Below are 26,007 nucleotides of genomic sequence, written 5' to 3'. Positions count from 1 at the left end.
TCTCTCACATGAGACTCAGCGCAATACCTGTTATGTACCTGCCCAAGTCTTTGAAAACTAGTAATGTTTCTGTGAACTTAAACAATTTTTCTTTGTTTTCAAGCACTGAGAGCACAAAGTTTGTTCAAAGGAAAGTCACCTTAAAAATTAAAGTAATTTTGAGGGAAAAGACAGCGTTTTTTTCTTTAAAAAAAACAAAGATGGACTTCAAACAAATCATTTCATAAATATTATGGCAATTTACAACAGCATAACTGGATCAATTCTAGTGCTCCAGCCAGAATTTTCATGGCACAGAAATAATTACACCCCATCAGACACCAACTCACATGTCCTAAATATCTTTTACATAATTTATAAACTGGTAGGAAAATGTCGGCATGATAAACAAACAGAAAATATTCCAATGAATGAGTTGCACCAAGCTTATTGAAAACCATGTTAAGCAATTCTATTGAATACTAACTGGAGCACTGGGGTTTCAGCATATTTAACATGCAGGCATCTCAAAGATACAACAGTGTAAAAATGTTAAAATATTCAACAGTCCTGAAATAGGAGTTGTAGCCTCCAGTGACCTTCCTAGTATTGCATCAAGTAGATACACAGCTTGTTACATGCAAGTCTTCATTGTCGAAACATGTGTGAAAGAGACCAGTCTTCTGGAGGAGCTCTGAGTTCTCCATTTTTGGTGAAAATATATGTTAGGGCAGCAGACTTGTATATTTGTAATATTTTGAGGAAACTAAAAAGACTATTTAATAAAAAATTACATTAAAATACAAAAGCTTTGGTACACTCAGTAATTTTTCAATATAAACTTCATATTGTACAGATTAATGCACAGAAGATGAGCTCTTCCACATATGCCTTTAGTATTGAGTGATATGCCAAAAGCAGTGCACTAAAGCATTTGTATGTGAAATGAAAATGTGCAATGGTAAGCAGTAAATTAAAAAATGTGCTAAAAAAGCAGGCTTCCTGCAGAAATATAAAATGGACTAAGACAGCAAGAGAAGGTGGATGATTAGTTTAAATACAAAAGAACAAATACAAACAGATGGACAAAGACACAGGTCCACTGAGGAATCTGGTACGAGGTTTGCTATTAGATTTATAGGTCACTCTCTCAGACGTTTGGTGGAAAACCGTCCAGCCTGCAAATGAATATAAAGGGGAAAAAACAAGACACTAGTAAAGTATTTGTAGAAGCGACTTAATTTTGTAAATAATCTAGCTGGGTGGATACAACATCTACAGTTTTCTTACTACCAAATACAAGAAAAAAATTATAGTTAAAAAATAAAATTGATCATGTGCAAATAGATGCAATGGGGTGGGGACAGGAAAGCAAATTTAATTTATTAACAAGGTTTAAAAACTAACAAAATGATTACCAGAGTCTTAATGAACACATTAGTTTTGTTTGGATATCTGTTGAGTGCTTCATGTTAAATAATCTTAATCTGCTATTTTATAACTAAATGTTGAGTCAGATCAGAACACAATAGTTAAAATAAAAAAATGTTATATTCAATTTTATTGCACTTCAATTTGTAAAATATATTTGTAAATTTTATTTCTTCCATAGAAACAGGATTTAAATTTTTTTGAAACTTTGGACTGATTTTTGCAATAAAACATTCATCATCATCGCACCATGAATAGACAACATTAGCAATTCCACAAAGACATGGTTTAACATAGAAATTCCAAGTTTGATTCCATGCTCCACCATAGGTTGCACACTTTTTTGCAGCCTTCCCTCTCCCTTTTATAATATTATATATTTCTGTGTACAGCAATTAAAAAAGTTTTAAAATATCGCTGACAATTAAAGATATAAAAAACGCCTTGACTACTGAAGTCCCAGATACAGAGGGTTATCAAGATGGATCCTCTGCATCCAGCTCAGATAAGTGACAGGCCTGAGGAAGAGGAAAGAGGCCACAGGGAGCAATGCAAGAGGTAAGCCAGCTTTACTATAATCTTGCCTAACATTTTAAAGGTTACTAATTTGCTATTATAATTATACTTATAAACATCTGCTAAATGTTTTGCACATCAGAAAACACACTATATAAATGCTAAATTTATATCCTTCAACATCGTGCAACAATATATATCAAACATATAATGACAAATGTTAATGCAAATTGTGCTGTTCAGAATCTGCAACCATTAAAAGTGAATTATTTAAATAATTTGGAAACATAACCCAAAACATTTATCCTATATTTATAACTTAAAAATGCTGTTGCACATTTATTATTCCTAACAGTTAACCTGGTCACAAAATATGTAATTTCTGACTTCTCCCCAAACTATAAAACGTAAACACCGTTTGGAAATAGCTTTCAGAATTATCAGACCTGGCCAGGATCTGCCCAGCAGATCCAGAGAACATAAAAGGTGAGGTAATTTGGTCTTTTGAGCCACACCAATATCAGGCGGATTTTTTTGTGTATTTTCCAACTTAGACATAACCAACGTACAAAACCTGTTTGTTACCCAAGAATGGCCTGTATCTCAAATCCTTCACTGTGCAGAAGTCCAATAAGAATCTTACTATATAAGACTATCACTTTGTCAGTTAAATCTTGCAGTTCTGTAATACCTTGATATTCTAGACCAATATACTATTGCTGAATCACTGTACTGTTAAACTATTTTAATAATGTATAGTTGAGCAACAAGATTATTTGGAGGCTATAGTTTTATTTAACATTAAGCATACCTATTTGTTATGTTCAGCAATATGAATAAGCATAACTATTCTGCCTAACTACTCATTATGTTCAGCAATATGAACAGCAAATCAATATTTTGCTTCAATTATTTAAATAACCTGGAAACACATATTAAATGTAACTTGGAATCGTTTATTGTTCTTTTGCTCAAATTAATTTCTGACAGGAAATCGGAGCGAATATATTTCAATGATGCGGAGGCAAACAAAATGTCATTTTAGTTTTAGGTAGATTCACAATACTTCACATATATATATATATATATCTATATGAAGCAGTACAGTAATGCTTTGATTATTTTGTTGCAATACAACAGAGACCTTAAGAAGTGATCTGGGAACAGGTTCAGATCACACAATGGACATTGGGGAATTTAAAATCAATTAACTAAATTCATCTGCATAAAAAGCTACCATCAGCAGGATTGGATCGTAGCAAATACCCATATGGTTTTGAGAAGGAAATCTACCTACCTCTTGTTCCACATCAGATTCTAGCCACTCAGCAAGTAGTCAACCCTTAAATGATCCAATGGTATAACTTGCCAAGCCAGTTAGATATTTAAAAACCACCATTATGAACAGACCACCTGCCATGAACTGAAACATCAGATTCACAAATAAAACTAAATCCAATGTTTTCCGCGGTAACTTATGAGGACTTGCGCTAAAATTGAATTAGCTGTCCCAAAGAATAGTTAATGAACAGAATCATAATTTTCAGCCAATGTCTCTCATTAGATTCCTGCATATGTCTTGGACAATCAATTGACAATTTCTACCAAAGATGGCAGCATAGTGGCATAGGTAGGGAAGCAGTCCCCCTGAAGTCATCGACATTTGAGTTTGGACAGTAATAATCTTCAAGAAATATTACAGACAAGGAAATCTTATTATCAATAACCGTACTAAACAGCTAGACACAAAAATGCTTGTGTAAATCAGCAGGTCAGACAGCGTCTGTGGAGGGAAATGGACACATGATGTTTTGGGCTGGAACCCTTCTTCAGACTTATTGGAGTAGGGAGGAAAGCTGGAAAAGAGTGTTAGGGCAGGACAACGCTTGGCCAAGTGATAGGTGGATATAGGTGAGGGGGGTAATTGGCAGATATGTGGAGTAAGTGACAAAGGCCAGAGGTCTCAGATTAGGAAAGAAGAGGAATGGAGGGAGAGATATAGCTGGAAGGGAACAGGAGGTGAAAAGGAAAGAAAGACAGGAAATGTGGGATTTGTAAAGGGTGCAGAAGAGGTTTACCAGAATGATGCCTGATTTGAGGGGTATTAGCTGTAGGGAGAGGGTGGACAGACTTGGATTGTTTTCTCAGGAACGCCAGAGTTTGTGGAGAGACCTGAGAGAAGTATACAAAATTATGAGAGGCAGAGATAGAGCAGGCAGTCAGAACCTTTATCCCAGGATTGAAAAAACAAATACTAGAGGCATAGCTTTATTGTGAAGGAGCAAAGTTTAAAGGAGATGGGTGGGGCAACATGTTTTACACAGAGGGTGGTTTAGTACCTGGAACACGCTGCCAGGGGTGGTGGTTGAGGCACATACGACAGTGGCATTTAAGAGACATTTGGATAGACATATGGATAAGCAGAGAATGGAGGGATATTGATTATATGCAGATAGAAAAGTGGTCCTGCCATCAGATGCATCATGTTCGGTAGACAGAAGGGCCTGTTCTTGCGCTGTTGCTGTTTGGCAAAACAGTTGCCGAATCTAAGCTTGGTCTCACCAATTAAAGGACACCACATCAGGAGCACCAAATGCAGTACACAAGGTTAAAAGAGGTTTACATGAATCTCTGTCACAACTCGAAAAGCTGTTGGGATCCCTGGGTGGAAGAGAGAAAGTAGATGCAGAGACAGGTGTTAATATCTTGCAGTTGCAGGGGACGTGCCTGGGGAAGGGATGGTTCGGTGGGAAAAGATGAGCGAACCCAAGGAGGTGTGGAGGGAGCATACTCTACCGAGAATGGAAAAGGGAAGGGGAGAGGAAAATGTGATCGGTGATAGAATCATGTTGTAAGTGGCGGAAATGTTGTATGTTGAAGCTGGTGGGGTGAAAGAGAACCATGGGAAACTGGGGTCGGGGGAATGAGAACAGAACTGCAGGACACAGAGAGGACCCATGCAACGGCTCTATCCATGACAGCGGGGGACCATGTTTACAGAAGAAAGCGGACATCTCATATCCTAGAGTGGAATTACTCATCTTGGGAGTAGACCTCTAGCCTTTGCCACTTACCCCGCCCATCTCCCGATCAACCCTCCCACCCCATCATTCTTATCCACCTATCATTTACTAGGCTTTGTCCCATCCTGCCATTCTTTTCCAGCTTCTTCCCCCATTCCAATCAGTCTGAAGAGTTCTGACCTGAAATGTCATCTGTCCATTCCCTCCACAGATGCTGCCTGACCTGCTGAGTTCCCCCAGCACAGTCTTTTCCTCAAGATTCCAGCATACGCAGTCTCTTGAATACTTCCACAGCTGATGAGTAAGTGATCCATAATGTTGAATGCCATCTGGAAGAAGCATGGAATGTGCTTTGGTGGAGGACTTCAATATTCATTATGAGGACAGTCTTGGCAGAACTGGCCATGTTTTAACAGCATGGCTGCAAAAATCAGATGTGATTGCTGGCTAGTGAACTAACATGAAACAAAACCCACGACCATGTCCTCGTCAATCTGCTTGCCACAAACACACATCTGTCCATGAAGGTTTTGTAGGAGAGTCTACTGCACGGTCCTCATGTAACAAGAGTCCTATCTTATCGAGAATGTCCTTCATTGTGCTCTACGTCGCTGATCTAGTACAAACGGCTTAGATTCAGAGCAGATATAGCAGCTCAAAATACCTGCAGAGAACCATGAATCATCAGAAGGTGCAGAACTTACTATAACCTTATGGTTTGGATTATTTCTCATCCTGCCTTTACCATTAAGGCACAAAATGAAATTTGGTTCACTAAATGTGGAAGACCACCAGATGCACCACAAAGGCATCAACTGGTGAAGCTAAAAGTGAAAGTATGCTAAACAGCTTATGTATGATCCTTCACACTGATGAGGTCAGAGGTCTACAATGCTACTACATTGAGGAAGCAGCAGCTCAAATCAAGTTTATTTATTCTCAATGATGACAAACTCGACACACAAGTGCAAAGGACAATGCATTTTAAATCTTTAATGAGTGTCAATAGGTGATTTGTCATTACTTTCTCCTGAGATCCCCATAGTCGCAGAAGCCAAATTTCAGCCAATTTGATTGATCTTAAATAGTTGCAAGAAATGATCACAACAAAGACTATGGTCTTTAAAACCCACAATCTGTACTGCCGATGGCCTGAATTGCGGAACTACTTGTAATTCTAACTAAGCTATCACAGTACTACACTGTAATCTTTCCTAAAAAGTGGAATACTATCCATATTATACTTTGTTTGCATAAAACAGAAAAAAAATCCAATCTTTTCAAATATAGGCCATTCAACTAACTATCACTCATCAATATTGAAGGTGCTAAATTGCTACCTAAGCAGTAGCTTGATCAGCATGTGTGTTCCACCTGGACAATGTAACTCTAGATTCATGATACCACGTCCGTATATGGACAAAAAGTCAAATTACAGAGATGAGATGAAAAAAAGAGATGAGAATGATGGCATTTGACAAAGAATGGTAATAAGAAACCTGGCAAAAACAGAAGTTAATGGGAATCAGAGGAAAGTTCCTCATTAACTTTAATCATCTCGAGCATTAAGAAAGATGGCTTTGGTCGCTGGAGGATAATCATTCCTGATCAGAGCTCCAGGATACTGCTTCAAGATTTTCTTAGAACAGTAATATCGACACAACTATGTTCAGCTGGTCTATCGATGATCATCTTTCAATCACCTGGTCATAAGTGGAAAGGATTACTGATGTTTGCATGTTTTTTTATTTTCAAACCTATGTGTGCATGTAGCAAGATCAGGACAACAGGTCTGCATTTTGTGTCCTTTTGTGTATTTGCCAACATCTGCAGTTTCTTGTTTCAACGCTCACACTCGCTGTTTAAGTGGCAAATAATATTTGTGTCACTCAGTTTCATGGCAACGATGATCTCAGAGAAGTCGAATCATGGTCCCCTGACATTCAATGACATTATGGAATGTCTATTTATTCACAAAATGCTGGAGTAACTCAGCAGGTCAGACGTTTCGGGTCGAGACCCTTCTTCAGACCCTTCTTCTTAGGAATGTCTACCCTACCCTGAGCCACTTCGTGAGAAAAGCTGTATTCATCTGTATTTTCGTCCATCACAGGTTCCCAAGCATATTGTAAGGTATGTACACTTTTACTATTTTTACTGGCTTTACACCATTTTTAAAGGTTAAGACTCAACATTTGAAAATGGTACATTTTGATCTGCAGCACTCTAGAAAGCAAAAGATTGGTAAATTTTAATTGGGGTTGCCAAAACACACCAATCCCAAAGGGTTCAAAACCAAGTTTGGTCATCCACGCTTGCCACTACATCATTGGCCTATAGACTGTCCCTTTCCATTGTAACATGTAATTTTTTTGACGTCTTCAAAAGGTGAAGAATTAAAGACCAGTAACAATTCAAAGAATTAAAAGAATACCAAGCAAAATTTTGTTTTAATATTCTCACTAATGAGTTATTTTTGTAGCTTCGAGCTATTTTACATTAAATTTATGTGGTGATATCAAGATAAAAATGTAAATATATGTTTGGAAACTAGAGACTGCATGATCTAATTTATTTTGAACTGGCTGAAGTTTCAGTTAAATATTAAACTTGGCGTCACATTTTAAATCTCAACAATAAAATTTCTCAAAATAATTGTGTGTTCATCTAAAAACCTATTACACCCTACAATATTGCTCCTCGAATTTTTGAAAGAAATATTGTGTACATTCCGACAAAGTACTTAGGATCAGTACTTTTAAACAGAAATCCTGCAGACTATTGGACTTGCCACAGTTTCTGTTCCTCTTCATCATATTTGTCTTGCTCCTGCCCAACAGTTATAAGCTTAGTTTTTTTGTACTTCTAAAGCAAAATTTTGCCTTTTCAAAATGTCAATACAGTTTCAAGTAAAATAAAATTCACAATATTGAAGTAAACACATACTGGCTAAGGTACAAATGATAGCTGTAGACGGGAATAAAGCAAAATAAATTCATAATTTTTTATGTTTACAAGTAGGGGATACCATCCTACTTACAGTTGGCATTAGATTCAGAATTTTCTTCCGCCTCATTCAGGTTGCTATAATTTTTGTTTGCTGAAGGATGTGCATGATAGAGTCAGAATTTTCTTCTAATCTTCTTGAACAGAATTGCTTTTCTCATAGTGTCTAACCAAACTTTTCAACCCAAAGACAAAATGTCTATTCCTTCTTCTTCTTCACTATTACGATCCCACATCAATCTACTTAGACAGAACATTCTGCAGCTAGTTTGTCACTTAACATAAGGCTTTTTGTGTGCAAGTACCTTTCAGAAACCAATATAAATTATAACTTCTTGAAAATTATTCTGTCTGCCCTTTGTGCTGTTGAAATATTTTATATTTACATCAGTTGGATACAAGGGAAGCAAAGACTTTTCAAAGTCAAGCTGAGTTCAAGTCAATATTTCCCAATTTTCAATAATATAAAATAGTTTTGTTGTGTAGGAAAATAACTGCAGATGCTGGTGCAAATCGAAGGTATCACAAAATGCTGGAGTAACTCAGCAGGTCAGGCAGCATCTCAGGAGAGAATGGGTGACGTTTCGGGTCAAGACCCTTCTTCTGACTGCTGTCAGGGGGGCGGGACAAAGAAAGGATATAGGTGGAGACAGGAAGACGGAGGAACTATCTAAAGTTGGAGAAGTCAATGTTCATACCGCTGGGAGCAAGCTGCCCAAGCAAAATATGAGGTGCTGTTCCTCCAATTTCTGGTGGGCCTCACTATGGCACTGGAGGAGGCCCATGACAGAAAGGTCAGACTGGGAATGGGAGGGGGAGTTGAAGTGCTCAGCCACCAGGAGATCAGGTTATAAAAATAGTTTTGTTTGTGTATATGGATAGAAGTACATTACAAGTATACTTTTTATCCAAATCCATGTTGCAGTTGTATAAGAGGTTGGTGAAAATCTGGCTTCAGAGCAAATTACAACACTGAGACTGCCCTGATAAAAATAGTCAGTGACCTTGGAGTTAACACTGAAGAGGACAAAGTCTCAGTGCTGATACTCTTAGACCTCACAGCAGCTTTTGACACCATAGATCACAGTATTCTTATAGATCGCCTAGAAAACTGGGTCAGTCTGCCAGATCAGGTACTAAGTTGGTTCCAATCATATAAAAGTGGAAGGAAGTACTTTGTTAACCTTGGGGACTTGGTGTCGCAACTGCATGATATACTCTTTGGCGTAGCACAGGTTGCTGCCTTGGCCCGTTACTCTTTTCCTTGTATATGCTGCTGCTGGGAGGAGTTATCAGATAGCATCGTGTAATTTTTTTAAGTTATGCTGATGACACTCAGTTATATCTCTCTGTTGAACCCACTGATGCAAATGCCTCAAGTTCTTTGACCTCCTGCCTATTTTCCATAAAAAATGGACGAATGCCAACTTTCTTAAACTCAACGATGACAAAATAGAAATCTTATTACTTGAATCAAAACCCAAGAGAGATGTTACTCGGTAAACTGGGAAATGTGACTGCCTATGTCAAACAAGAAGTCACAAGCCTGGGGTAATAATTGACAATGATCGTCATTTAAAATCTCGCATAAATAAGGTTGCAAAGTGTGCTTTCTATCACCACAGAAATATTACTAAAGTACGGCCTTTCTTAACGCAACATGACTGTAAAAAACTCATACATGCTTTCATATCAAGCAGACTTGATTACTGTAATGCCTTATTTACTGGTCTGCCTTCAAAATCCACCAACAAGTTACAGCCACAGCCCGGCATTTAACAAATCCCAAGAAACGGGAACACATCACCCCAGTATTATAATCCCTTCATTGGCTCCCTGTGAGATTCAGGACAGACTATAAAGTCCTCCTTTTTGTACATAAAGCCCCAAATGGCTTAGAAGCAGCATATCTTACAGAGTCCCTCCTTCCCTATGGCCCTACTCGAGCGCTCAGGTCTGCTGATGCTGGCCTGTTAGCCACACAATGCTGTACCAACTTAGTGAAGCAACCTTTTTCAACTATGCCCCCAAGCTGTGGAATATCCTACCCAGGACTATGACAGACGCCCACTCAGTTGACATTTTTAAACGGCAGCTAAAAACTTATCTTTTTAATCAAGCTTTTATCTGATTTTACTTCCTTTGTCCTTTTACACTTTAAATAATATATTTTTATATAAATCTGTGCTTTGTATGCTATTAACTGCCTGTGCCCTTACTGTTTTAAATTGTATTTTTGTTTAGACCTGTGTTTATTGTTTTTGTGGAAAGCACTTTGGGCTGCATTCAATTGCATGAAAAGTGCTATATAAATAAAGTTATTATTATTATTATATTTAGAATATTGTGTTCAGTTCTGGGCACCATGTTATAGGACATGTATTGTCAAGCTTGAAAGGGTTCAGAAAAGATTTACTAGGATGTTGCCAGGACTAGAGGGTGTGAGCTACAGGGAGAGGTTGAGGAGGCTTGGTCTCTATTCCTTGGAGAGCAGGAGGATGGGGGGAGATCTTATATAGGTGTACAAAATCATGAGAGGAATAGATCGGGTAGATGCACAGAGTCTCTTGCCCAGAGTTGGGGAATCGAGGACCAGAGGACATAGGTTCAAGGCGAAGGGGAAAAGATTTAATAGGGATCCGTGGGGTAACTTTTCACAGAAAGGGTGGTACGTGTATGGAACAAGCTGCCAGAGGAGGTAGTTGAGGCTGGAACTATCCCATCGTTCAAGAAACAGTTAGACAGGTACATGGATAGGACAGGTTTGGAAGGATATGGACCAAGCGCAGGCAGGTGGGACTAGCGTAACTGGGTCATGTTGTTCAGTGTGGGCAAGTTAGGCCGAAGGGCCTGTTTCCACACGGTATCACTCTGTGATGAGATTAAAACTCAGAGTCATCTCATAACAGGATGAGCCTGCACTGGGTACATCTTAAATATACTTTTGGCATTTAGAGTGTCTACTTTAGTATAACAGCAGGAAATTGTGGTCATGTTCTTTTTCCTGGACAATGGTAGATTCATGGCGTACATAAATTAATAGTATGCCTATTTATTCAATTACTGGTAATTAGGGCAGCTGAGCAAATAAAACTGCAATGGAATTAATCACATGATTAAAATAATTACAACCCAAACTTGGTTTTAATTGTATTAAATAATACCTTCTTCATCTCATTCATTTGTCTCTTGGAATAGATGACTCGCCTCCATTTGTTTGTGGGCTCCAAGAAGGCTAATGAAGCCAACATTGGATAAGTAGGCACAGAGGAAGCAGCAGGTGGGAGGGTAGCTTGTGAGGTGAAATGTTCCTTCCACTGTGTATACATGATTTTTATGTGCTCCTAGTACATGGTCTTTATGTGCTTCTAGTACATGGTCAGCACCATCCCAAATCTACTTCCCCACTTTGTGATCATGGGATGGAGATCCCTGGAAGTCAGTGCCAATGTTGCATTTCTTATAGGGTGCTTTGAGCACCTCCTTGGCCTTTTTCTGTCTTCCTTGTAATTTCTTACCATGACAGGTCAGAATATTGTGTCTTTGTTATGAGAGCATAGAGCCAGGGCTGTGAACAATGCTAACTTCTCAACATGGCTGACAGAGTAATTATGTTGTCAATTCTGAAATGACGGCCTGGGAGAGGCCATTAATATTATTTCATTTCTCTTTTGAGTGGCTTTGAAGGATCTTGTGCAGAGAGCTTTGATGATATTTTTGCCTGCTGAAAGTAGTCCAGGTCTCAGCGACATATTGGAGGACCAATATGTTGTTCTTCAATAGATCATGAGTACTGGGCCAGGTCTGGGATCTTAAACTTGAAATGTCTTTTCGCTCATGACCAAAGGCCATGGTGGCTCGTCGATGTCCATCGATGCCAAGAAGTAATTTCCAAGGTTTGTGAAGTGACCATTTTTTAGAGACATAGAAAAGATATAATAGGTGCAGAAGTACCTAGTCCTGGGATGGCGGGACTTACATATGAGGAAAGACTAGATAGACTGGGCTTGTACTCGCTGGAATTTAGAAGACTGAGGGGGGATCTTATAGAAACATATAAAATTCTTAAGGGGTTGGAGAGGCTAGATGCGGGAAGATTGTTCCCGATGTTGGGGGAGTCCAGAACCAGGGGTCACAGCTTAAGGATAAGGGGGAAGTCTTTTAGGACCGAGATGAGAAAACATTTCTTCACACAGAGAGTGGTGAGTCTGTGGAATTCTCTGCCACAGAAGGTAGTTGAGGCCAGTTCATTGGCTATATTTAAGAGGGAGTTAGATGTGGCCCTTTTTGCTAAAGGGATCAGGGGGTATGGAGAGAAGGCAGGTACAGGCTACTGAGCTGAATGATCAGCCATGATCATATTGAATGGCGGTGCAGGCTCGAAGGGCCGAATTGCCTACTCCTGCACCTATTTTCTATGTTTCTATGTTTCCAGTACGCTATTCAGCCCTTCGAGCCACCATTCAATATGATCAAGGCTGATCATCCAAAATCAGTACCCAGTTTCTGCTTTTTCCCCATTTCCCGTGATTCCGTTAGCTCTAAGCGTTAAATCTAACTCTCTCTAAAGATGTCCAGGATTTTCCATACTTTCATTGTGAACCTTTATTGCCATGTGATGGCCATGTGATGCAGCAGTGACAGATTGTTGGAGGACCTTTCTCTTTTGACATTCAATGCAAAGTCATACCTTCATGCGTTTTGGTGAATGAGTGATGTGTTGGAACTCTGCTTCAACAAGTGTTCTACAAGCACAAACACTATCTGCAATTCAACTAGACGTGCAGATAACCTTGATTATGGAGTGTAGTTGGCATGCATTAAACCATTTCTCATTGGTCCCCAGTGTGTGTTTGCATGTGAGCAAATGATTTCACGCCAGGTGCCACATGTACGAGTGCCCACCTGTGTGAGAGCATTAATATCCACGCTGCAGGACCTTGTCTCGAGTTGTCTTGCTTCCTCACGCCACTAGATCAAAAGCTGCTTTGCAGCAGCTGGGAAGTAATGATACCCCATATTAAAATAAACTACACACGCAGGCAACTTCTACTCCACAATGCAAAGTTAAACAATAGAATAGGTTTTTTGTTCCCTCCTCAGAGATATGTTTTGGGGTGCAAATATTGAAAAATCATTTTAGGTTTACCCTAACTATTTTGTTGGCATTATAATGAAAGTTGATTTATAGACAATAGACAATAGGTGCAGGAGTAGGCCATTCAGCCCTTCGAGCCAGCACCGCCATTCAATGCGATCATGGCTGATCACTCTCAATCAGTACCCCGTTCCTGCCTTCTCCCCATACCCCTCACTCCGCTATCCTTAAGAGCTCTATCCAGCTCTCTCTTGAAAGCATCCAACGAACTGGCCTCCACTGCCTTCTGAGGCAGAGAATTCCACACCTTCACCACTCTCTGCCTTGAACTGGGCAGCTAAGCAATGGCTTTGAGAATGATGAAGGAGATAGACTGTTGTCATTTTGCAAAACAGAAGAAAAACATTTTTTTTCACAGGGCAAGTTGAAAGAAAATAACTAGTTAAAACTATGGAGTTTAGGATCAACTGTACATGGACCTCTGCACCTGTGATATATAGAAATGACATGGGTGGAAATGTAGATGAGTTGGTTGGTAAATCTGCAGTTCACACCAATATTGGTAGCGTTGCAGACACAGAGATGTGAACAGAGAAATAGCAGATGGAGTTTAATCCAAGCAAATGTGAGGTGCTGCACTTTGGGAGGTTAAATACAATGGGAAAGTTAACGGCTTGACCCTAACAGTATTGATGACAAAGGAATTTTGGTTCCAAGTTCATAGTTTCCTACAAGTGGCAACACAGGTAGGGTGGTAAAGACTGTTGTATGCCTACCTTTATTAATGGAGACATTGAGTACGAGTCATGTTGCAAATTTACAAAAAACTTCGGTTATGCCACATTTAGAGCATAGTGTGTTGTTCTGGTTGCCCCATTATAGGAAGGATGTAGGTATTAGTTGTAAGAAGAGATTGATCAAACTTGGATTGTTTTCCTGGAGCATCAGTGATTGAGGTGAGACCTGATAGAAATATATGGAATTATAACAGATGTAGATAGGTTATACTGTCAGAACCTTTCTCCCCAGGGTGGAAATGCCTAACACTAGAGATTATAGCTGTACGGTGAAGGGGATGAAGTGTTATTTTATATGGAGAGTTCCTGGAAAGAACTACCAAGGATGGTAGTGGAAGCAGATATGATTGTGCCTTCAAGGGGCTTTTGGATAGTTTAATTTGGCATCATGCTTTGTACACTCATTTGGCCTGTTCCTGTGCTCTGCAGTTCTATGTCATTGTAAATAGAACCCCTAGAAAGATGACAAAAGGAAGCATGAATAGAATGAATGTTGTTAATTTTGTTAATGCAATTTTGTTTTGACACTGAGGCTGATTAAATTGAAAAAATATATGCACTAGTTTGTGTGAACTATGGTTGATATCTGTGATTAACTGACATCTCCACGAGGATTGAAATCCTGAGATCAAAAGTTATTTATAGTTCCATTTTATAGTACTTTCTGATGATAAAGTAGGACATTCACCTTCATAGATTAGTTTTTGGGGGATTTTTCAACATGGATTTGAATTTGTACAGTGTGTTATGTTTTGGATCCAGAAACACAATTTAAAATGGATGTCATGTTTTCTATAAGGTGGACACAAAATGCTGGAGTGGGTCAGGCAGCACCTCAGGAGAGAAGAAATGGGTGACGTTTCAGGTCGAGACCCTTCTTCAGACTGATGTCAGGGGAGCGGGCGGGACAAAGATAGGATGTAGTGGGAGACAGGAAGACTAGTAGGAGAACTGGGAAGGGGATAGAGAGGGGAAGCAGGGACTACCTGAAGTGGGAGAAGTCAATGTTCATACCGCTGGGGTGTAAACTGCCCAAGCGAAATATGAGGTGCTGTTCCTCCAATTTGCGCTGGGCCTCACTCTGACGACTAAGGCCCAGGACAGAAAGGTCAGATTGGGAATGGGAGGGGGAGTTGAAGTGTTGAGCCACCGGGAGAAATTTTTCTCATGTATTCTATATTTGGTCTTACCATAGTTTCTTTGTACCATGTTTAATTGCAAAACTCTGTAAAAACATGCTGGATCCAGGCTGCCTCACCAAGGGCCAGGCAGCTCGATCATAAATTGTATACATATCATTCATTGGCTTTCTTTCAAGAAATTAACATGAATCAGTTTAATTCTTCCGCAACCATCTGTCACCTTCTGCTCTTATTTAAAAACAAATAGTTCTGAAGAGAGGTATAAAAGATGAAAACAATGGGTAATAGTATAATGGATGTCAAAAACAAGTAGAAAAGATTCTCTGCTGGTTTTGGTGAAATAATGGTTAGATTGGAGCTATGGAGTTGGAAATGTCAGTAGTGTAAGCTTTTTCTAAAAAAATATTAGTTTTTTTAAACATCAGTTTTAATTGAAGTGAAATGAAGTACTGAGAATATCTATTGTGCATTCAGACTGCTCAATCCCTAGGAAAATGAAAAATACTATTTCTCAGTAGAGTCTCACAAATACAGAGATTGCTTTGTTTTTACACACATTTAACTGATGAGTAGGAAAGCAAGCATGGAACCAGTCAAATAGGTCCACTGATGAATTAACATGAAAACAAGACGTCATTTGTTTGATGACAAGAGCCGATGTGCTCTGAAAGAATAATGTTGGTCGCACAAATGTTAGGATCTCCTTCCTCTGCAATCTTCTAGATTTTGTGGTAAATTTAAACTGAACTGCAGCTGAACAATTGGATGGCAAGCATATTTGTGCAGTACACCACTTTAATTTCATAGAAACATAGTAGGTGCAGGAGTAGGCTATTTGGCCCTTCGAGCCAGCACCGCCATTCAATATAATCATGGCTGATCATCCAAAATCAGTACCCCGTTCCTGCTTTCTCCCCATATTCCTTGATTCCATTAGCTCTAACAGCTATATCTAACTCTCTCTTGAAAATATCCAGTGAATTGGCCTCCATTGCCTTCTGTGACAGAGAACTCCACAGATTCACAACTTTCTGGGTGAAAACGTTTTTCCTCATCTCAGTCCTAAATGGCCTACGCCTTATTCTTAAACTGTGAACCCTGGTTCTGGACTCCCCCAACATCGGGAACATTTTTCCAGTATCTAGCCTATCCAATCCCTTAAGAATGTTTCTCTAAGATCCCCTCTCATCCTTCTAAATTCCAATGAATAATCCCAATTGACCAATTTTTTCATAATATGTCAGTCCTGCCATTCTGGGAATTAACCTGGTGTACCAACGCTGCACTCCATCAATAGCAAGAATATCCTTCCTCAAATTAGGAGACCAAAACTGCACACAATACTCCAGGTGTGATCTCACCAGGGCTCTGTACAACTGCAGTCAGACCTCCTTGCTCCTAAACTTAAAACCTCTCGCAACGAAGGCCAACATGCTATTTGCTCTCTTCAAGGCCTGCTGTACCTGCATGCTTACTTTCAGTGACTGATGTACAAGCACACCCAGGTCTCGTTGCAACTCCCCTTTTCCTAAGCTGATACCATTCAGATAATCTGCCTTCCTGTTCTTGCTACCAAAGTGGATAACCTCACATTTATCCCCATAATATTGCATCTGTCATGCATCTGCCCAATCACGCAACCTATCCAAGTCACCCTGCAGCCTCATAGCATCCTCCTCGCAGCTCACACTACCACCCAGCTTGTGTCAACATAGGGGTAATCACTGTGGTATATCTAATAGAGCTGCTGCCTCAGCTACAAAGACCTGGTTTAAATTATGACTTTCAATCGAATATCATGTTTGCACTTATCACAAAGACTTGTGGGTTCACAGGTGAAATGGCGACAGGAAATTGCACATTATCTCTTGCCGAGTGATACATCTATGAAAAGTTGATGGAAACAAGGGAAGAGTGAAAAGGGATTAATAAAGGATTAGTGTTAGTGGTTGATGGTCGGCACAAACTCAATAGGCTGAAGAGCCTATTTCTATATCACCCTCACCCTGTTTCTGTGTTTCAGACTCCTCTCACCCTGGCCGCAAACTCTTTGAGGTGCTTCCCTCTGGGAGGCGACTCTGGACTATCAAGGCCACCACAGCCAGACATAGGGACAGCTTCTTCCCACGAGCAGTGGCTCTACTCAACAACCAAAAGTCTATAGCCTCTTTTAACTCTGCAATTTTATTTTCACATATTTAAATTATGTTTTATTTTTAATTGTCTGCTGTGTACCATGTTTTTACAATGTGCGAGCAAAGCACCAAGTCAAATTCCTTGTATGTATACATACTTGGCTAATAAATTTATTGTGATCTTCTATACTCTGACTAAAATCCAGGCCTCTCTCTGCCATTATTGGGTAGCTAGTTAGTAGACCTGCTGCTGCCCGCAATATAACAATAATCACATAATTGCTTGCAGTACACGAGAAGGCCAAGCAACTCAATGAGTCCACTGTCCATGCCAGTTCCTTGTGGAACAATCCATTCTGTTCCATTCTGCCCTGTTCCCCAGCTCTTTCTCTCATTGTTAATCAGACCCCTAAAAAAGGAACTATATAGCAAAGTTTCCTTCACCCTTGCAAGTAGTGGAGTTCCAAATCTTGGCCATTCCCTCCCTAAGTTTCTCTTGAATTCTGTGCCTTTTACTCCAGATTGGCTTCAGGATCATCTATTAATGAGAAAAGGGAAAGAGAGAAAAGCCAACTAGGCTCATCATGATCATTTTCACCTCTATCTAATTTCTTCTCAATCTTCTTTCATCCCAGAAGAAAAATCCCAGCTTCCCTGGTCTAACCTCACACTGAAATCATTCCTCTGTGGATCAAATTGTCCACCACTGAATAAAGATGATGATGCATCTCTGAGAAAGATCACATACATGGACAATCTGATCTGATGCATCCCAAAAATCCTTTCAATTACATTATCAATTGTTTGTTTGATTCAGGGCAATCAACATCCTTGCTCCACCAGCAAGTCAATTTTGTGTATAACCTGAGAACATCTGGATGAGCTAAGTTTCCTTCTAACTTATTGAAGCTCACATCCTCCGATTAATTCTATATATATTTTCCCCGTACCCCATATTAAATTATTTATCCCTCGGACACACTTTCAAGGCAGAAATGTAAGCTTCTCAGATCATTACTCATAATTTACTCCTGATGCTACAGATGAAACAACTGGCTCTTTTCGGAGTTTTCTTCGGGGAGTCATTCATTTGTTGTTATAGCATTCACTATTCAATTTGCTGTACCGATGGCTGCTTCGTTGCAATGGGCTGCAATGAGTTTCAAAACTCAATATCAATGCTAGTTTGACATTGGTCGACTTCTGTTGGGTATTTGATCATTTTAAATACCATCTACCACTGATGTGATCACTTCAAATTTAAGGGAATAAATTAAATTCCCATCTCCATGGGAAGATTTGCCAACACTTTTCAAAAGGAATTTGGTAAAAATTGGTCTTCAATTTTGAGTATCATTATGGCATCTAACAGACTTTCACTAACCAACACTTCTTGCTATGGTCTAATATATTTAATGAACTGTTTGTGCAGTTACCTTGGGCAACGTCTCCTTGTGCAGCACCTGCCACTTCATTAATAAAGCCTTGATAATCATCTGAGGATAAGGAGGATTTGATAGAGCATGGCTGTTGGGTTTGCACAGCCTCTGATTGAGTAGCTTCTAATGTATCAGAACTACATGGGGCATCTTGATGTTTAGATGCAATACAACTATTTGTTTGAATACCTGTAACAGAAAAGAGCACAGAGGTAAAATTGTTCAATGCTTAGAATAAGATAGTGCAAAGCCAGTATATTAAGATGAAGAGACAAAAACATTTTTTTCCAAATGGAGTTCATCTAGAGGTGACCCCTTAAGAAACAACTGGATTTAACACTTGATACATTTGGTACATTGCCAGGTTAATCGGGTTTTATGGTTTTATATACACCTCTTCAAATATGGCTTTACAACTCTTTACCTAATCTTTTACATATTCTACATTCCCATCCTGTTCTACAATTCCCTTAATGTTCAGAAGTCCACTGTTTTTTAGAGTTGTAAAGCAAAGAAACTGGCCCTTCTGCTCACATCTACACTGACCTGTTTGACCATCTATACATATTATTGGTCTCCAATAGGGCTATATCTCTTTCAATATCTTGCCTATTTAAGCACCTGTCTAAATGTTTCTTAAAAATGTTAAATGTATCCATTTCCATCAGCTCCTTTGTAAGCATGTTCCAAATATCAACCACAGTCCAAAACAAAAACCTTTCCTCACCATTATGACTGCTCGCTTGTTTTGAATATCCCTATCATGGGGAGAAAAGGATTCTGACTATCTACCATTCCTTTACCTTTTTTTATTTTATATACCTCTATCAGGTCATCCCTCAGCCTCCTTCACAATCGGCCAAACAAGCTCAGCCTTTCCAATCTTTCCCCACAACAAAAGCCTCCAATCCAGGCAACATCCTGGTGAATCTCCTCTGCACTCTTTCCCAAGGCATGTGTGACCAGAACTACACACAATATTCCAAGTGTGGTCTAAATATTGTTTTTCAAAGTTGAAACATAACGTTCCAACTCTTTATCCTGCCTTATTAAGTCAAGCATTCCACATGTCTTCTTCACTACCTTATCCACTGCATTGCTCATGGCTCATCGCCTCTACATGGTTCTCCAAAATGTTTCCCCTCAAACTTTTCAGGATGGAATTTTAGAAACAAGGAACTGCAAATGCTAATTACAAAAGACACAATATACTGGGGTAACGCGGCAGGTCAGGCAGCATCTCAGATAGATAAAGATGCTGCCTAACCCTTTCAGACTATCAAATAGTGATGCTGCCTGACCCATTGAGCTACTCCGTCCAGCACTTTGTCTCTTCAGGATTAAATTCTATCCGTTAATGCTCTGCCCATCTTTCAAACTGATCTATCCCCCTGTAGCCATAGATAGCCTTCCTGGCTATTCAAAACACCAAGATTGTTGTTATCCTCTGATCCCAGTCTTCAGTGTTGTATATACACCTTCCAACCAGAGAAACATCGAACATAGAACAGTACAGCACGTGAACAAGACCTTTGGTCCACAGTGTCTATGCAGAACATCATGCCCGATCCATAGCCATCCATTCCTTGCATATTTATGCCTATTAAAAGCTTCTTAAATGCCACTATCGTATCTGCCTCTACCACCGACCGGTGTGTTCCAGACACCAACATCTGTGAAAAAAACTTGCTCCACTCATCTCCTTTAAACTTTGCCCCTTCACCTTAAACTATGTCCTCTAGTATTTGATATTTCCATCCTGCTAAAAGGTTCTAACTGTCTACCCTATCTATGGCTCTCATAATTTTATATACTTCTAATAGGTCTGCCCTCAACCTTTGGCATTCCAAAAAATCCAAGTTTGTCCAAATTCTCCTTGTAGCTGTGAGATGCAAATGTGAGTGCTCACAATCACGATGCTCGAGACAATCTAGAGAAACAAGTATAGTTTATTTGCAAGTCTGCAGAGTTGGGTGTCTCCCCTGTCGAGACATCCTTATCTAGACATAGGACAGTCGGAAACTTGTTCCCAGATTGGAAATATCAAATGCTAGAGTACACAGCTTTAAGGTGAGAGAGGCAAAGTTTAAAGATGTGTGGGGGAAGTTTGTTTCTACACAGAGGTTGGTGGGTGCCTGGAACACATTGCCAGGGGCACAAATAAAGTGTTTTTGCAGAAGAATAGACCAATGAGCCTAACATCTGTCATAAGTAAGTTACTCTGAGGGGGGGAAGACATATATGCATTTGGATAGACAGAGGCTGATCAGGGATTGCCAGCATTGTTTTGTATGTGGGAGATCGTGTTTTACAATTCTCATTAAGTTTTTAGAAGAAACAAAAAAGGCTTTTGAGGGCAAAGCCATAAACGTTGTCTATATGGGCTTCTGCAAGAACGTTGATGAGGTTCTACATGGTAAGCTGCTCTAAAAGGTTAGATCACACGGGATCCAGAGAGAGCTAGCACCTGGATGGAGAACTGGCTTCCTTCCGAGAGGGTGATGGGGGAAGGTTGTTTTTCAGACTGGAGGCCTGTGACTAGTGGTATGCCTCGGATATCAGCGATGAGCCCGTTGCTGTTTGTGGTTTATATCATTGATTTGGTTGAGAATGAACAAGGCATGATTAGTAAATTTGCTGAGATAAAATAGGATCTTGATCAGCTGGGATAGATACAAAAAGCTGGAGTAACTCGACGGGACAGGCAGCATCTCTGGAGAGAAAGAATGGTGACATTTCGGGTCGAGACCCTTCTTCAGACTAATCAGCTAGATGTGGGCTGAGAATGGCTGATGGATTTTAATGCAAATAAATGTGAGGTATTGCATTTTGGGAAGTCAAACCAGGGCAGTGAATGGCAGGACCCTGCAGCGTGTTGTGGAGCAGAGGGATCTAGGACTACAGGTACATAGTTCCCTGAAAGGGTCATCACAGGTAGACAGGGAGGGTTGTGGAGCAGAGGGATCTAGGAGTACAGGTACGTGGTTCCCTGAAAGGGGAGTCACAGGTAGATAGAGAGTGTTGTGCAGCAGAGGGATCTAAGAGTGCAGGTACATAGTTCCCTGAAAGGGAACAGGTAGATAGTGTGGTCAAGATGGCTTTAGGTGTATTGGCCTTTAACAGTCAGGGTATTGAGTAAAGAAATTGTGCTGTTAGGTTGCAATTGAACAATATATTGGTGAGGTTGCATTTGGAGTATTGTGTTCCATTTCTGTCACCCTTCTATAGGAAGGATATCATTTAGCTAGAAAAAGTGCAGACGATTTACGAGGATGTTGTCAGGATTCAAGGTCCTAAACTACAGGAAGAGGTTGAGCAGGCTACAACTTCATTTCTTGGCGCACAGGAGGTTCATGAATGATGTGTACATAATCATGAGGGAATAGATAGATCAAATGCACAGAGTCGTTTTACCTAGAGTGGGGGAAATCAAGAATCAGAGGAGATAGGTTTAAGGTGAGAGGGGGAAGATTTAATGGGAACCTAAAGGGCAACTTTTTCCACACTAGAGAGTGGTGGGTATATGGAAAGAGCTGCCAGAGGAGGTAAATGAGTCTTGTACAAGATATTGGTGAGGTTGCATTTGGAGTATTGTGTTCCATTTCTGTCACCCTTTAAAAGACATCTGGACAAGTACATGGATAGGAAATATTTGGAGATATGTGCCAAACTCTGGCAAATGGGGCATGGGCAAGTTGTCTGAACGGCCGGTTTCCATGCTCAATGAGTCTAAAAGCTGGCAAGTAATAGGTGAATTTTAGTGGAGGGGGTTGAGAGTTTAGTGGTGGGGAAGTGAGTGGAGATAGTAATCAAGGTTAGTTATCAGCTCCACCCATATCCAGTCTTGGCTACTATCTCCACCCATTTCTTCCCCATTTGATTCATCTGTTAATCAACCCCTTCCCCTGGAACCACCTATTACTTGTCAGCTGCTGCCCCACCCCTTCTCTTCACTTCTTTCTACCTACTATCTCCCCACTATTACATCAGTCCATTTCCCTCCAAGAATGTTGCCTGACTCACTCAGTTCCTCCAGCAGTTTGGTTATTGCTCTACTTATTTTTCACCATCTATTCAAATGTTGGAAGCGAACTATTCATTTCGGTACACTTACTTGTATTGGAAGATAGACTTGTATTGGAAGCTGCATTCTTCAGAGACTGTACTAATGGATTAAGAAGCCTGCCAGCTTTTAGCTTGTTCTTGCTGGTTCTTCGCCGTCGGCTTGTAGGTGGTACAGCTTGCAAAAATCCTAACGCTGTTGGTAAAGGTTTTCCCAAACGACTGTACAATTCCTGAATCTCATGCCTTTGATGAACTTGAAGTTCTGAGATTTCTTTCATGTGTCTATTAGAGTTAAAATGCACATTATGATTCCAATGCCAGAAAAGTTGCATTATTGTCACAGATGTCGGTGGTAGATATTTGGTCACTATCCAAATATCTGAATTTAATTTAAAGGAAACATATATCTGTTCAAAGTAATCAGTATAAATTCATTTTTGCATTTGCAGCCAACAAATGATAACACGTTAATCCATTCAAAATACAAAAAATCAACGTTTTCAATTTGTCATGATAATTGACTAAATAAAAGGATTTCATTACATCGTCTTGTAACATCTACAAGACATCAGTCACAATTATATTGGAATAATTTATGCTTGGAGGAATGCACTTCTAACAACTCAAGAAACTTAACATCATCTGTTGATGGGATTTGGAATATGCGCAGGTAGATAAGAGATGGTCTTGGTATCATGTTCAGCACAGACATTGTGGGCCGAAGGGCCTGTTGCACTGCACTATTTTTTGTTTATCCAGAACAATGCAGACCACTTAATTGACAGCTCTTCAGTCATCCTCTATATCCATGCCCTCCACAATTGGTGCACAGTGACCATGTATATGATGCACTTTGATTATTTGCTTCAGCTACTCTGATAGCTCCATCCAAATGTGCAACATGTCTGATCAAGAAGTGCAAGGGCAGCAGGCACCCCACTGCAAGTGGCACACCATTCTAACCCAGGGAAAAACTGGTATTCCTTCATCTTTGGCAGTCAAAATCTTGAAAGTACCTCTCTGCACAAGAAAGACTGCAGAGGTTCAAGAGGTGGCTTACACCAACTTCAATTAAGGATGGGTAATAGATGCTGGCCTTTCCAGTGATGCCCAGATCCCAAAAATCAATAAATAAAAAAGTGATGTTTGCACTAATAATGTAACAAATCAAAGTCAATTTGTACTTGAACCCAAGTATCAACCAACTTACTTTTCTCGTAGTGTCTGTAGCTCCTTTTTCATATCAGAATCTTCAAATTCAGAATCATTGTCACTGCTCATGTAAGATGAGTGGGAAGGAGATGGAGAATTAATGGTTATGGTTGGAGGAGCTGCTGTTTGGCCAATTACAGGTTCAGGCACCTGCTTATCATCACTCTTCAACAAAGCAGCCAATTTTCCTGATAAGGAGAATTTTCCGCCTGAGGTTGTCTGATTGCAAATAAGTAACTTTTGAACAACTTTTGGTTTTACATTGAACGGCTCATCAGAATCTGAAGAGACCTGACTCCAAAGCTTAAGTTCCATGGGAACTGGAGTTTGAGCTCGCTTAACCAAAGGCTTTACATCAGGACTAGTAGGGGGTTCCTTTGTATATAATTCAGGAGGTGCAGAATATCTATTGAGACCAGGATATTTTAAAGTAACTTCATCTTTTGTACTAATAACTGAAAATCTGCCAATTGTGTTGATTCTTCTAATGGATAGCTGGTCTGTCTTTTGATCACTTTCACTATTTGCTGATGATGTAATCAATAAATGTCCTTTTGGTGGATCTTTGATTGGCTTAGTTCCATTTGTTGTATTATACACAATTTTGTTAACAGTATCCTGAGATGTTGGAACAACCTGAAATAAAGGATGAGAATGTTACACATCAGTTAGGCTCTGACACATCAACATATGCATAAGTTCATAAGTGATAGAATTAGACCATTTGGCCCATTGAGTCAACTGCTCCATTCAATCATGACTTATCTACCATTCCCTCTCACCCCATTCTCCTGCCTTCTCCCCATAACCTTTGACACCCTTGCTAATCAAGAAACTGTCAATCTCCGCTTTAAAATACCCCACAACTTGGCCTCCACAGCCATCTGTGGCATTTAATTTGACAGATTGACCACCCCAGACTAAAGAAATTCCCCCTCATCTCCTTTCTAAAGGGTCGTTCTTTTATTCTGAGGCTGTGCCCTCTGGTCCTAGACTCCCACTAGTGGAAACATTCTCACTAGTGGAAACATTCTCTCCACATCCACTCTATCAAGACAGAGAAACACAGAAAAAAGGTGCACGAGTAGGCCATTCGGCCCTTTAAGCCAGCACCACCATTAAATACGATCATGGCTGATCTTCTAAAATCAGTACCCAGTTCCTGCTTTTCCCCCCATACCCCTTGATTCCTTTAGCCCCAAGAGCTAAATCTAACTCTCTCATGAAAACATCCAGTGAATTGGCCTTCACTGCCTTCTGTGGCAGAGAAATCCACAGATTCACAACTCTCTGGGTGAAAAAGGTTTTCCTCATCTCAGTCCTAAATGGTCAACCCCTTATTCTTAAACTGTGACCCCCAGTTCTGGACTCCCTCAACATCGGGAACACTTTTCCTGCATCTCCTTGAAGAATTTTATATGTTTCCATAAAATCCCCTCTCATTCGTGTGGCGGCGCCTAACGGCTGCGGCTCGCTGGCAGTCTGTTTGTCCTTTGTCCTTGTTTTGTTTGCGTGTTGGGGTGTTTTGTTTTTGGTTATGTATGTGTGGGGGGGGGGGGGGTGTATGTGTGGGGGGTGGTGTATGTGGTGGGGGGGGGGGGGAAATCTTTCTTTTTTTAGGTCTCTTCCTCGGGGCGAGGCTTGCGGGGCCTTCCATTGCCCGGTGCGGCTTGGCCATGGGACTGAACAGTGCCCGGTGCTGCACGGCCGCAGGGCTGAACAGTGCCCGGTGCGGCTCGGTCGCGGGGCCTTCCATCGCCCGGCGCGGCTGCGGGACTGAACAGTGCCCGGTGCGGCTCGGCCGCGGGGTATTCCATCGCCCGGTGCGGCTCGGCCGCGGGGCCTTCCATTGCCCGGTGCGGCGCGGCCGCGGGACTGAACAGTGCCCGGTGCGGCGCGGCCGCGGGACTGAACAGTGCCCGGTGCGGCTCGGCCGCGGGGCCTTCCATCGCCCGGTGCGGCGCGGCCACGGGACTGAACAGCGCCCGGTGCGGCCGCGGGGCCTTCCATCGCCCGGTGCGGCGCGGCCACGGGACTGAACAGCGCCCGGCACGGCTCGGCCGCGGGGCCTTCCATCGCCCGGTGCGGTGCAGCCACGGGACTGAACAGCGCCCGGTGCGGCCGCGGGGCCTTCCATCGCCTGATGCGGCGCGGCCACGGGACT

General features: G+C 40.8%; 1 protein-coding gene across 7 annotated transcripts in view; it reads right to left on the bottom strand.

The window, feature by feature from the left end:
* Positions 1-26,007, bottom strand: part of wnk2 (WNK lysine deficient protein kinase 2) — a 138,158-nt gene that overhangs the window by 12,988 nt on the left and 99,163 nt on the right. For 5 of the 7 annotated variants that reach the window (XM_078414662.1, XM_078414664.1, XM_078414663.1 and 2 more), the window contains 4 exons: positions 23,842-24,479; positions 22,681-22,913; positions 18,564-18,755; positions 1,059-1,157 (listed from right to left, as the gene is read on the bottom strand). In XM_078414662.1, the coding sequence (XP_078270788.1) occupies positions 1,059-1,157; positions 18,564-18,755; positions 22,681-22,913; positions 23,842-24,479 (1,162 nt within the window). The remainder of the gene's footprint in view (positions 1-1,058; positions 1,158-18,563; positions 18,756-22,680; positions 22,914-23,841; positions 24,480-26,007) is intronic. The other 2 variants (XM_078414667.1, XM_078414668.1) reach the window with 1 other exon arrangement.

The sequence above is a fragment of the Rhinoraja longicauda genome, chromosome 17 (assembly GCF_053455715.1).
Source record: "Rhinoraja longicauda isolate Sanriku21f chromosome 17, sRhiLon1.1, whole genome shotgun sequence".
NCBI lineage: Eukaryota > Metazoa > Chordata > Chondrichthyes > Rajiformes > Arhynchobatidae > Rhinoraja > Rhinoraja longicauda.
The sequence above is the reverse complement of the archived record's forward strand: the minus strand, read 5'-3'. Positions and strand labels throughout refer to the sequence as shown.